Genomic DNA, 14,652 nt, shown 5'->3' with positions numbered 1-14,652 from the left:
TCGACTCAGCACGTCGATTTACATCGAAAAAGACGATAAAAAATGTTTCGATTTTTTTGCGTTTTTCTTGAAAACTACGTGTCCTACGAGCCTAATTCCTTTTCCAGTCGACTCAGCACGTCGATTTACATCGAAAAAAACAATAAAAAATGTTTCGATTTTTTTGCGTTTTTCTTGAAGACTACGTGTCCTACGAGTCTAATTCCTTTTCCAGTCGACTCAGCACGTCGATTTACATCGAAAAAGACAATAAAAAATGTTTCGATTTTTTTGCGTTTTTCTTGAAAATACGTGTCCTACGAGTCTGATTCCTTTTCCAGTCGACTCAGCAGGCCGGGGAAAATACAGAAGAAACACTGTATAGATACTGCAAGAAGAGGAGGAGACTGCAGGACACATTTTATGTTTCTGTGATGGCCTATGTAGGTGTAGGTTCTTGCAACAAGGACAAGAAAAACCGCAAGCAAGATCCTACACCAAGGAACAGCTGGCAAAGCTTGTTAATAGCCTGAAGCTGGTCAGTGAGTTATAAGTAACAGAGGAGCACTATTTAGGTCGAGGTGAAGTAGGCCTTGTGGCCACCTCTCTTATCCCTATCCCTACTCTCATGACATTGCATTCACCTCGGTAGTACGCCAAATTGGTCTCTCTATTTTTCTTTTTCAACTAATACATAACCAACATTAAATATTCCAATAAACATTGTAATACCCGAAACTGTAGATGTCTGTCTTAGCTTACAGTCCTATTTAAATTCCTTACAAGATCGGCATCCGTCTAATCTGCAACTATATTAGTAAATTCAATGCCATTACCTTAAGTTCAAATAACAATCCTTTCTGTTTTACATAGTCTTTCCAACTGCCCCTAAAGGGGCTCTCTGAATTTAAGAGACTTTCATGTCATATTCAATAGCATATTAAATTTCCTGTCTCATATTTCTCACATTACATAAACTTCCAAGCTCTTAGCAGCATTCGTCGATTTTCTAGGAAAACAAATGAAATTATTAAAAAAATGATATGTTTACTTCATTTAAAATGTTGTACCTTTCTTAACTAAGGCATCATCTAGAATACTCTTCCATACTCTAGTCTGCCTAGCTAATGAAACATTGATCACGTCGAAATTGCCAAAAGAAATTCCTTAGGATTGCTGCATTCCAATTTGGTTCAGTTATGCCTCAGAAACTAGAAATATTTGTTCATTTCTTCTCATAAACGAAAGAAAGCACAATTTACAGAATAATTACCATACGAATTAAACAACCTACCCTTGTTTTATTACCAAAACTTCTTTCCTTCAGATGTACTTTCCCCTAGTTTTAGTTTAACTCATAAATCTTGCAATCAATTTGAAATTTTTTCTTTGTATATTAAAGAAATATTTCAAAAAATGGTTCTCCCCAAGTTTAAAAGAGTATATTTGTATTTGGTTCCAGAATTCATTGGTGGACACAAACGTTTTGATCGATTCATCACAATATCTCAAAAATTAGTGAACATATTTGTAGAATCTAATCAACAGAACAATTTTCAAAATATACATTTATGCTCTTGTCTAAGAAATAAAAGTAAATGATCTGCTGCTGAGGTAATCAAAAATAGCGATGTAGACAAAGGGAAAAACTTTTAAAAAAATGCATTATCAGAAGGGTACACCAACAAAAGGGTTGCATACACTCTAAATTGAAATTTCCAGACTAAACCAACTACATGAAAATCCGTATGATTTGACCAAAGTGTTCACAATCTTTTAAACTTGCAAATAGCTTATTTTAAATATCAGAATCCACAAATAAAGGATTTCCATTCCTTATTATCTTTATACAAAACAACATCATTAAATTCTTCCTTACATCTCTTTCATTTTTTTTCATAATACATTCTATTTTTACTTGTTAGTTATTAAAATATTTTTTATCAATTTTAATACTGCAATACCCGGCAAATGAGCCTGAACTACTAAATAACCCAGCATTGTTATTAATCAAACTTTTCTTGACAAGTTGTTTATTTACTTTCACTTTATTTACTCTTTGAATCAATTCCATAGTTAAACAACTCCTTAAACATTATTATTGCTTAATCTTATTATTGTGTGTGTTATCAACAAAAGCAAAATTTATATTTCATTTTTTCTAATTAACTTAACAAGTTGGCTATGGCAGTAGAGGAAAAACAATGACCCGTTGGTTTTGTTCTATTACCATAAATTACAATTTTAACTAGGTTTGTTTATCTTTTTTTGTTGTTTTTCTATTGTTTATCTGTTTATGTCTTATTGTTATATAATTTTATCTCTTCCATTCACCGTCGTTCACTACTCATTATATCAACATATCTACTACCAATGCCAACTGAAAAATGATTTTTTTTTCCACATTTGGCACATATAAATGAAAAAGAATAATTATTTTTTCACATCAGTTTTATTCATATTTTCACCCTTCTTGAAATTCTTCTTGTGTGATGTCCTTGCATATTTTATTTGATTTTATTTCCTTCCAGTCAAGGAGCTTTTATTTGAACAACATTTTCTGGAACATTCATGACATTAGCTTGCAATTTCCCATAAATAAACAAGTTCAAATTTGAATATATACAAGAAATAAAGTTTTATTTGATCTTACCGTTTCATAAAACCATTCATGCATTTACATATATATATATATATATATATATATATATATAAAACATTAGTTATCAAATTAGGACAATTCAAACAGCTAATCTATACAATGTCAAGGATAGAATTACACAATAGTTAAAATTTGCTCTATCAAGATTTACTTTCCAGTAAATCTGCTTTGTTGTGGCTTATCTCAAATTTGTGAGTGACAGGCAATGTGTACATAATTCCGAGGTAAAATCACAATTAATTAATATTAATTTTCGCTTCTAAATTCTTATTTATTATAACATTACATTTATAAATCATAATGTTTTAAAAAATTAATCCACAAAAGCTTTTATACTGCTGCAGCTTGACCTGACATCCCATAAAGAAAATGGAAAATTAATCTATAACAATATGTTCTATGACAGATGTATACAAGCAATAAAAAAGTAAAATTCATCGTGGATCATCAATTAAAGAGCAGGATCATCTGGAAAGAATAAATTACCACCAAATTCTTTTAATTTGAAGATCTTAACTAATTTAATCCTTATTTGCTTAGTGATCAAAATTGACCATATTAATTATTCCAATTAATTATTTTTTGATTCAGAAAATTCAAAGGGTTGTAGGTTGTCCAAGGGGATTGAAATAACAATAGCTCAAGTGGTACAGCAGCGGTGTATTGAGGCCGAAAATCGTGGGTTCGAATCCTGCTCATGGCACTAATTTTTCATCTCAACCAAAATCCTTAGATAAAAAGAATTATTAATTGGAATCTTAACTAATACTACTAAGACCACCTTAAATTTCAAATTGAATAATATTTTGTCTAATACTAGTGTTAACTCAATCCCTCAAACATAATTAACTACAAATTTAATTATAATGTAAATTTCACTTAAGAAATTATAATTATAGCTTCAACTTTTAAAACATAATTTTATTCCAAAATAATTAACTTAGGCTTAAAAAATAACCATGACTGTTGGCACAAAATTGGTCAGAGTTTAAAAATTAGCAAAAAAAAATTATGTGGGGTCTTAAAGTATGCTTTTGGAGAATAGTATTGACCTCCTACTTCTTTTTACTCTTTTTTAAGCTCCACTTTTCATTGTTTTCAAATGTATGAATTTGCAGTCCACTTCTCTGCCCAAAATTATAGGTACAGAAGTTCTACAAAAGCACTAGCTGACAGAAGGCGTTTTTTTTTATATACTATTTCTTTACAATATAATCAATGAGCGACTAAATTATGCTGTCCTCATTTCATGTATCACTTTAATGTCCCAACACATGCTACTAAGCATTCATCTATGTTTAGTGTAAACTTTTCTAAAATAGATTACTTATTTTATTCATTAATAAATATAATAACGAGAAAAGGAAATAAGATAAGTCCAATTATTTATTTTTTCATCTAAATTTTAATATATTTAAGCATAAATTAAAGGCAATAATTTTATAGATCGTTTTGAAATAAATATTATTGTATTACATAAAATATAATTCTTCTGTTATATAAAAAATATATTATTATGAAATAATCAATTTTATCAGCTACTTAAATTGGTTTTGGTTTGGTTTATTGGTTCAGCATTTGTGTTCATCTTGATAGATTAATAATTGGCAAAATAAATAACAAACATGGTTATTGAAATACATTTCCGAAGTCTATGAAAAAAATTAAAAAAATTGTTTAGGGGCCATTCAGGCCCCCTGAGGGGACTGTGATAAGGTGAAGTCGGTGGGGATGGTAGCCCGGCATCCTCGTTAATACAAATAAGCATCGCAGATAGTCAAATTTTCAGTTATTGTTAATTGTCAGGAATGAAACTACTTTTTGGTTTTGCCTTATTGCCACTGATCATGGCCATAAATGATATTATCCCTCGCCTCCCTCCAAATCCACTTGTTTCAGACCTTATTACACTGGTCGCGACAAATTTAATCTCAATTTTTGGCCCATCAATGATTGTTGACACTAACGCAAATGTTCCAGAAGATTTTGCCCTCACGGTAAGTACCAAACTTTTGAAATTATTTTAAACTATGGTTAATCTTTAATTAATATTTTTATGTAATCAGTGATACCATTTGACGTTGACTGCCTTCGTTTTCTTAATTTTGTTAATATAAGTTTTTATTATTTAAAATATTTATTATTAATATTGTTGGCGGCTCTTGATTTTTACTGTTTTCCAAAATTCATAAATATCTTGGTATTTCTTTTCTTCTGACTACTTAACCCTTAAATTTGCTTTTTAGAATAAAATATTTTTTAACTGTTTTAAGAGCGGAAAGAGAGAAAGAGAGAGACAGAGTGTGTGTGTGTGTGTGTGTGTGTGTGTGTGTGTGTGTGTGTGTGTGTGTGTGTGTTTGTGCGTGCGTGCGTGCGTGCGTGCGTGCGTGTGTGTGTGAGAGAGAGAGAGAGAGAGTGTGTGGGTGTGTGTGTGTGTGCGCGTGCGCGTGCGCGCGCGTGAGAGAGAGAGAGAGAGAGAGTGAGAGAGAGAGAGATATTAAGACTAATATCGTGATGCTTTTTGTGTTCTTTCAGCAATTCTTCTGGACTAGAAACAGTTAAGTTCATCAGACAAAAACGATTGTTTTACACACAAACTGTTTTAAAAGAGCAGATTTATTAATAGATTCATTATTTGATATTTTTTCGAAGGGTATCTTGGCCTATTCTTTTCTTAAATGATTGATTACTTTCTCGATTCGTTCTTCAGTACAACTAATTTCTTCTTTTATCTACTTCATTTTGTATATAAATGGGAAGACCGGCTGAGTCAAAGGATGGGACAACGACATACCATAGATGTTACATGTTTTAACTTTTATATATTTAATTAGCATGTAATACTTTTATTTATAAGATAAAACAATAAATAAAAAATAGAAAAAAATTAGGTATTGAGTGCGAAATATATATTTGTGGATTTTAAAGCAATGCTTGAGTTGGGCTTTTGACAACCCAAGTTCATTTTGAAAATAGGTCATCTCTCTCCTGAAAAATAAATTTTCCTGTGCACCAGAACGAGTTCTAATTGTCCAACGCATCGTGTTTATATTCCACAAGACCCTTTGCTAATAAAAGAAAAATATTCCTAACAATTCTACAAAATTTAAACTTTATAATTTTTTTTTGTTTCTCTTGTAAAATTTGAAAAATCGGTCGCGGTTGTCAGTTGGTTCAGACACGTATCTGCATTTCGCCATCTTCTATGTTTGTTTGAAGAATAAAATTTAGTTACGTCACTCTTTCGGTGGATTAAGTCGGCGTATTTTTTCATTGTTCTACTCGGCTCTTTTGATATTCTATTATTTTTTCTTTTAAGCTCTGAAGATGGTGAAAAGCTAAAACGCGTCTGAGCTAAAACTGCGAGGATAGGCGGACCAGGATGATACGTAAGTATCAAATAATAGGTTTTTCATCCCGCAGACCATAATAGCAATAATAATAATTATTTATTGTTTTTATTATTTATTAAAATAAATATAAGTTAGAGCTGGGTGCTTCAGCCGAAACGAAAAAATGTTTAAACAATAAAATAATTGACTTTAAAAATTCTACATGGAATTATTTTGCTTTTTTAACAAAAACCAACAAACAAAAAAGTGCAATAAAAATAAGTAAAGTTTTACACTTCTTCAGAGATCAAACGCGTAATTGACCAAAGACGATGATAAGTATAACGGATTGGACCAATAACATCAATATTATTTACCCTCATACGGTGAAATGTTGTCGTCACAACTGTCTCATTTGTTCTACGTGCATCTGTGCGAATTCCAATTTTTTTAAAACATTTTTCAGCACTCCAAAACCCCGGCTTTGCCTGTAAGACCCGGTGCCCACTGGAGCAATACAAGCAATACATAGTGATGCTATATGCAATTCAACACCTTATCGCTTACAACCTAAACAAGTCCACATGAACGCGATTGCGATGCGATAATTATCGGCGGCGTACCGGCTTGGGCGACACTTATCGCCTCTGGCGATAGATCGGCGCGACTTGTCAGTGAATCATGTCGACTCAAAAGGACGTCTCTGCTGCTATTTCTTTTGACAAATTTTTATCTTTTGACAACAAAACCCATGTTTATGGAGCTATTCGAAAAGTTATTAAAGAACGAATTTAACAAGCGTAGCATGAAACAAAATAGCAGAAAAGCTGAAGCTGAAAATATTGTTATTATATTAGTTTACCAATATTTTATCTTTTTTTTATTTCGGCTGACTTAAGTACCAGAAAGCAATAATGACATCCTCCTCTAAAGAACTCTTCATGATTACAACTGCTTAAAAAGTTACACTACTAAAATAATAGAGATCAACATAATAACAATGGGCTAGAGTTCGTCTGTCAAGACAGAAGTAAACATATTAAAATTAAGAGAAATATTATTTTTTACTAAAATGAAAATTAATTAAAATTAAATTCATCCACTAAAAACTGTCTATTTTAAAGCGGTAATGGTATATGAATAAAAGTCATCCCAATTGTCTCAAAAATGGCTAAACATTGACCATGTGACAAAGATCTCCAGTTGTAATAAAATAAATGAAATTCTCCATGGTAGGACATTTGTGTATAAAATGCTCAGTTTCATTGACATTGCAGTTGCATTGTGAACAAAGTTAATACATAATTTTGTCTCCTGGTTGATAATTGACTGTTGTTAATTTAAAAAATAAGCTAGCCTTATTTATAAAAATGGTTGATCATGATGTAACTGTTTGTAGTACAGGTGGAATCTTGCTGCTGATACATTGACTTATAATCTGTCCTTTCCCTCAACCTGAGCTTCTCCAAAAATGTTACAGAGAGGCCACTTATATTCGGCACTGAATCTGTTGAATCCATGGAAATTTTGGTTCCTGCACTCTTTTCATCCAGACCTTAACCCAACCAGTCTTCAACCTCACATTTTAATGAGTAATCAAATTACTAATTTCGTTTGAAATTAGCCAGCTTGTTATGATCGTTGAATGTTTTGGCAACAAAGGTGGAATGTTAATTTAAACTTAAAAGAAATAAATTGACATATTAGTTTCTAAATAGATTGCACAATTGGGCATATAATTGGGAAGGGATAATATTATGTTCATAGCTAATCGTTGAAATTTTTCTAGATCTATATATTCTTTATTTCTAAAATTATACAATTAAATTACCATCTTTAGTCTAAAATTATATTTATTGTTTTTAAATATGATAATTTTTGATCTAGTGGTATTAAATTTAAGTTTCCAGTAGTCACAATACATTTCTAAATCTTCTATCGTTTATCATTTCTTGTAACACCAAAGTAAAGTCTACCAGTTATACCACATCGTCAGCGTACATAACAGTTTAATGTAAAACGGTATCGTATCGCTTGTCATTTCGCTCCAGTGGGCAAAACAGTGTTGCACTGATAAAAATCGTATTGGGCGATAAAAGATCGTTTCATATTGCGTCACTATCATATCACTCCAATGGGCACAGTGCCTAAGGGATAGTCTTGAAAGGATTGATCCATATCAGTTTGTTAATTGTTCAGCAGTCTCTGTTAAATTCACAGTTTATTTTTCTTCCTTTCATACACCTCTTCTGCCATAGTTTTATATTGAAGATTTAAAGTTAAATAAAATGCCGTTATGTAACCATGATAATATTGAAATAAGCTAAATAAGACAACCTAAACAATTTATTAAAATATGAAATTGTTTTTGTTGTATTGACAAAATGAAACAAGTGATATTTTACATTATATATTATTTTTCGGAAATCGTGAGATGTGGTCTGGTATGACGTCACACCAGACTGCATCTCACGATTTCTGAATAATTATCGATTAATGGTCACTAATCACCACATCAATATATCTTATATTATACAGGGTGAATTGCTACTCGTGCTACAAACTTCTCCAGTAGATTCTTCACCCTAAAATGAACAAAAAAGTTCATATTGTCCATGGTCCGNTCGGACCATGGACAATATGAACTTTTTTGTTCATTTTAGGGTGAAGAATCTACTGGAGAAGTTTGTAGCACGAGTAGCAATTCACCCTGTATATTATTAAATTCACTAGTTTTGTGGTCCGCTTGACCAATTAATATCTTACAATAGAAAAATGGCAAAAAGGAGGGAAAATTCAAAAAGTGCGGTTGAGATGGGAGGTTGGTGTCCGAGTGGATCGAGGTCACGATAGCTCAAGTGGTAGAGCAGCGGTGTATCAAGCCGAAGATCGTGGGTTCGAATCCCGCTCGTGCCATTGACTTTTTTATCTCAACTGAAAACCTTAATTAATTATATTATATATTATATTATATTATATTGACTCATTAAAATTGACTATAGAATCCTTTTTTGATTATTTAAAAATAGGTTTTATATTTGTACTATTAACAATCTCATCAAAAAAAGATTAAGAAACCTTGGGTATTTAAAATGGAATATGCTCCCAAAACTCTTTTGATTTGGTTAATGAGTAACCTTTAACCAAATATATTAACTAATCTCCTTTAACAAACCTATTAATCTGTTTAAATTATAGGACACTCTAGTTAAACAGAATGGGTACGGCTATGAGTTTCATAAAGTCGTCACCGAAGATGGCTACATTCTTAGCCTACACAGAATCCTTCCACGCAATGATACAGAACGTGGTGACAGAGTGCCAGTTTTTATCCAACATGGGGTTTTGGTTTCTTCGGATTCATGGCTTATAGGGCCAAGGTCAAGTTTAGGTAAGGAAAATGTTGAAAAATAGCTGAAAATGAAGTTATTCAATAAAAAATTTTATATAAAGCTTTCTTACTCGCTGACCATGGTTATGAGGTCTGGCTTGGCGACCAGCGTGGGAGCGCTTACTCTAGGAGTCATGTATCATACACAGTTAAAGACTTTCAATATTGGAATTTCTCGTACATATATTCATTTTATTTACTTAATAATTAGTCTGTCAACTCATTAATTTTTTTTAAATTTTAGTTTTCATGAAAGTGGAATGTTTGACATACCAGCTTTTATAGACCAGGTGTTAAATGTAACTGGTAAACCACAATTGTTTTACATCGGCCATTCAATGGGAACAACGGTTTTACTTACAATGGCATCTATGCGACCCGACTATAATGCTAAGGTATTTTTAAAATAATTAGAATAAATGACTTTCTTAACACAATTTGCTGGGGAAAAAATAATTACCTGGATGTAAACATTAACAGATGAAAGCCGCTGTACTTCTTGCCCCTATTGATACAGCTCCTACAGTTTCAGAACTAAATCGGACCACTCTAACGCTAGGTATAAAGTACGTTGATGCCATAAAGGTATGAGGAACACCTACAAAATTAATATGAGTTTGAAAATTTACTTCATTATATTTTCTTTGAATTCTTGTGCTTTACCAAGGGATATTATTATGTGAAAAGATAAGAAAGGGATATAAATGATCTCTTTTAAAACAAGCATGGACAAACTTAAGTTTGTGAATGATTGAAGTTATAATTTTTTCAAACTTTAGAATTTAATAACTAATTAGTATGATTGTGATGTGGAAATTATAGATGCAAGTGAATAACTTACGAACTATTTTAGTATTTTACTAACTGCTTTCAAAGATTATTTTCAAATTCAGGGCTGTTTAACACAAATGTCTTTGATGGCATTGAAGAAAGTTATCTTCTACTGATTTTCTGGTAGGAGAGAAAGTTGGCTTCAATGATTTGGTGTTGTAAGTCCACCATTGTAAAGGTGATACTTTAGTCTTGTTATTAAATATAAGTGCTATTGACATTCTCTCTTAACAGAATACAGTAAAACAGTTTTTATTAAATAAAGTGTTTTGACACCCTTTACTATATCTACAGTCAACAAATCTTTTTTTTTACTTTCTAGGAATCCTATGACATAGAGCATAAGTATGAATTTTTACCAAGAAATGGAGAACTTATTAACTTCATTAGAAAATACTGTGTACCTGGTTCTCCTATACTTCACTTATGTTTTGATGTAATTGGAATAGTATGTGGTGAACATAGAGCAAATTTGGATAGAGTAAGTAAAAAAATGGATTAACATTTTAAGATTTTAATTTTTGTGAATTTTATCTAGGATACAATAGGCAAATCTGGAAGTTACGTGCCAGCAGGCACTTCTATAAAAACTATGGACCACCTTACACAACTCTATAAATCAGGTATAGATAAAAAGCTTTTCTCTGTTAAATTTATCATTTTTCCTAAAAAATTAACCTTTTTTGTTATTTGAAATGAACTCTTGACTGCATCCTCCTCAAAATAAACTTTATGTGCTTACGTTTCCTAAGTTTTTTGATGATCTGATATTTTAAAGTTTCAAAAGAAAGGGTTAATATGAACTTAAAAAATCATCAGTCAATTTGAAATTATGAATGGTTAATTTGAAGGTGGAAATTTTTTTTTTAATTAAAAGGGTTAATTTCATGGAAAAAGGTAGAGGTGGTTTTCTCCAACGGGAAAAAGTAGGATGTCCCTTCGTATGTTTTGAAAATAAGGAATTTATTCATGGTATGAACTGTTTTTGTTGAACGATACGAATTAAATGTTTTTCAATTTAAGGGTTCAGGCTTTTCAACTATGGAAAGCGAAAAAACTTGGAACTTTATGGTACCGATATGCCTCCATTTTATCCTTTGGAGAGGGTAACAACTCCAATTGCACTTTACTATGGCGATAATGACGCTTTAATGAACGGAAGGGTAAATTTATATTTATTTGTTGTGCTATGATTTCCTATTTAATTCAATTCTCTTTCAGTCTGCTGATAAACTGGCAAGCATGCTGCCAAATCTGATAATGAATAAGATGGTAGCAGATCCAAAATTTACCCATGCTGACTATATATTGGGCATAAATGCGAAAGAAATGGTGTATGATGATGTGATTAATATGCTGGAATCATTACAATAGGTTTACTGTACCAAAAAAATTGCTAATTGTCTTCCAGTGTAACATCAAATCTTAGCGTTACCAATATATTCATAATAGGAATAGTAATTATAACTAACCTCCTCAATATAAACTTTACATGCTTACATTTCAAATTCAATTGCTTAAGTGATTTATCATGGCTAAGGCTCAGTGACAATTAAAAGACTGTTACCATATAGGAGGTAATTCATTCTAACTCTAGTAATGAGAACACGGAAAAATTGTCTTCTACAAATATGCCATACAAGAAGGATATCCAATTGGACAGGCAGACTACCATTAAAGACCTTGAAATCACTTAATATTTAACATCAATTATATTTAACATGCTTTGCACCTCAATAAGGCAAATCAATTTTAGCTTTCTTACATAAAACTACAAAAAAGTTTAAGGTTACAGAAACAATGATTACATGTTTCAGGTTATGGTCTGTCCCATTTTAGAATGCTTTTCCAAATCAGAAAATACTAAGTGATTGAATAGAAAATGTACAGCGACAATTTATTGGCATTCTCTGGTTTAAAATTACTGGAACATATTTCGTTAGACCATATTTGGTTAGGTTGGTGTTATTTTCAAAAACTAATTATAATACAAATTATTTAATATTTACTCCAATTCCTCGACTCACAGGAATGAGTAATTATTGTGACACATTTCACATTTTCTTAAATCGATGTAAAAATTTTTTTAAATATTGATCATGGCAAGTGCATTTGATTTGTTTAAATATTAATGTTGCTTTTCTTAAAATTTTATCATTCCATCTCACTTCCTTTATATTTGTTTATATATTCCTGTTGTTTATTTATATAATTAAATTTTTATCATTGCTTCTCACTTCTTTTATATTTTTACACACATGTGTATTATGAACAATATTTACAATATTTTGTGTTTATTATGTTGAATACATACATATTTTTAATTGTTGTTGTATGCATATTATTATTTATGTTTCATTTATTCATTATTACTAATGTATAGTCTAAACTCTTATAGAACTTGTAACTGCGTAAATTTACTCATAAAATAAATAGATAAATAAACTAATGAATTAAAAAATATCACAATACAAGTACTACAAATGAAATTAAGAATCACATCCGACGCCAAGTTGTAAGCAAAGCAGCATTTGTAGACATTGAAATGTACATAATTATAACGAGAATTAAAAGAAAAAGAATTTAGTTTATTTATTTCTTTGATCAAGAGGTGCTGGGCCGTCCTCAAGGATGGTGTCCCTTTGCAAGCCTGAATCATTCCTTCCATTTCTGCAGGTAGCTCCATTGCGTAGTTGACCTCTTCTGTTATTTCAATAGGTACTTGTGCTTCTGCAGATAGCTCCATTGTGTAGTTGGCCTCTTCGGTTATTTCAATATGTACTTGTGCTTCTGCAGGTAACTCCGTTGTGTAGTTGGCCTTTTCGGTGATTTCAATACATACTTGTGCTTCTACAGTTGGCTCCATTTTGTAGATTGCCGCTTATCGATCTTGAATGCTGTCTCCGATGTTCTTTACATACCTGAATCCTGCAGCAGCCTACATGTTGCAGTTGATTTATTCGCCAACCTGATTCAGTCCATCTACTATTGCATCTGGATCCATTTTGCAGATTGCCTCTTTATGGTGGTGAATATTTCCTTCGTCCAGGCTGAATTTTGCAGATTGCCACTTCACCGTTTTGTAACCCTCCTCCACCCGGCTCCATTTTTTATACTGCCACTTCCACAATTTCAATCTCTCCTCCTTCCTGTTCCATTTTGCAGATTGCCTCTTGACAGTGTTGAATATTTCCTCCGCCCTGCTCCCATGTGTAAATCGCAGCTTATCCATCTTGATTCTTGTCTCCGCTGTTCTTTACCTACGTGAACCATTTTGCTTGTTGTGCCTTCATCAGTAAGAATCGCTCCATATGCTTTTGCAGCTTGCTCCATTTTCAGATTGCCTCTTGACGGTGTTGAATATTTCCTCCACCATGCGGATTGCTTCTTCACCATTTTGTAACGCTCCTCCACCCGGGTCCATTTTTTATACTGCCACTTCCACAATTTCAATTCCTCCTCCTCCCTGTTCCATTTTGCAAATTGCCCCTTGACGGTGTTGAACATTTCCTCCACCCGGCTCTATTGTGTAAATTGCTGCTTAGATAGAGATAGATGTAATAATTCAGGGTGTGGTATACTGCGCCCTTTAAGAGCTATTGTATCCCCTGTGCTCTGCCTAAAGCACATCGGTGAGTCCTATTTCATCAAGAAACTTGATCAATAGGCCCGGTTTCAGTGGTTGTAGTTCTTCTATGGTCACATTGTACATCCCAAAACACTTCCTCCTGCGGGCTANCTGCCACTTCCATAATTTCAACCCCTCCTCCTTCATGTTCCATTTTGCAGATTGCCTCTTGACAGTGTTGAATATTTCATCCACCCTGCTGCATTGTGTAAATTGCTGCTTATCCATCTTGAATCCCGTCTCCACTGTCCTTTACTTACGTGAATCCAGTTTGCTTGTTGTGCCTTCATCGGTATGAATCGCTCCAGGTGCTTCTGCAGCTTTCTCCATTTTCAGATTGCCTCTTGACGGTGTTGAATATTTCCTCCAGCCTGCACCATTGTGTAATTTGCTGCTTATCCATCTTGAATCCTGTCTCCACTGTTCTTTACATACGTGAATCCAGTTTGCTTGTTGTGCCTTCATCAGTATGAATCGCTCCATGTGCGTCTGCAACGCGCTCCATTTTCAGAATGCCTCCTGACGGTGTAGAATATTTTCTCCACCCGGCTATATTTTCCAGATTGCTTCTTCGCCATTTTGTAACCCACCTCCAACCGGCTCCATTTTTTATACTGCCACTTCGATAATTTCAATGCCTCCTCCTCCCTCTTCCATTTTCCAGATTTCCTCTTAACGGTGTTGAATATTTCTTCCACTCGGCTGTATTTTGCAGATTGCTTCTTCACCATTTTGTAACACACCTCCACCCGGCTCTATTTTTTATACTGCCACTTCCACAATTTCAATCCCTCCTCCTCCCTATTCCATTTTCCAGATTTAGTCTTAA

At 32.7% G+C, this 14,652-nt stretch overlaps 1 protein-coding gene and 1 long non-coding RNA gene across 2 annotated transcripts; one reads left to right on the top strand and one right to left on the bottom strand.

Annotated features, from left to right (window-relative positions):
• Positions 1-2,412: 2,412 nt before the first annotated feature.
• Positions 2,413-6,904, bottom strand: LOC112127684. The gene is made up of 2 exons (XR_002910682.1): positions 6,351-6,904; positions 2,413-2,539 (listed from the first exon to the last, which is right to left on the bottom strand). It is a non-coding gene; the product is annotated as an uncharacterized LOC112127684 (long non-coding RNA).
• On the top strand, positions 4,319-12,306 carry LOC106670094 (lipase 3-like). The gene is made up of 9 exons (XM_024229000.1): positions 4,319-4,638; positions 9,172-9,364; positions 9,427-9,541; positions 9,609-9,759; positions 9,845-9,949; positions 10,518-10,676; positions 10,734-10,818; positions 11,219-11,358; positions 11,417-12,306. Exons 1-9 carry the CDS (start codon positions 4,450-4,452, stop codon positions 11,567-11,569), a joined length of 1,290 nt encoding a protein of 429 aa, XP_024084768.1. The 5' UTR covers positions 4,319-4,449; the 3' UTR covers positions 11,570-12,306.
• The last annotated feature ends 2,346 nt before the right edge of the window (positions 12,307-14,652 follow it).

This window comes from Cimex lectularius, unplaced genomic scaffold (assembly GCF_000648675.2).
Source record: "Cimex lectularius strain Harlan isolate CLEC.00 unplaced genomic scaffold, Clec_2.1 scaffold291, whole genome shotgun sequence".
NCBI classification, from domain to species: Eukaryota; Metazoa; Arthropoda; class Insecta; order Hemiptera; family Cimicidae; genus Cimex; species Cimex lectularius.
The sequence above is the reverse complement of the archived record's forward strand: the minus strand, read 5'-3'. Positions and strand labels throughout refer to the sequence as shown.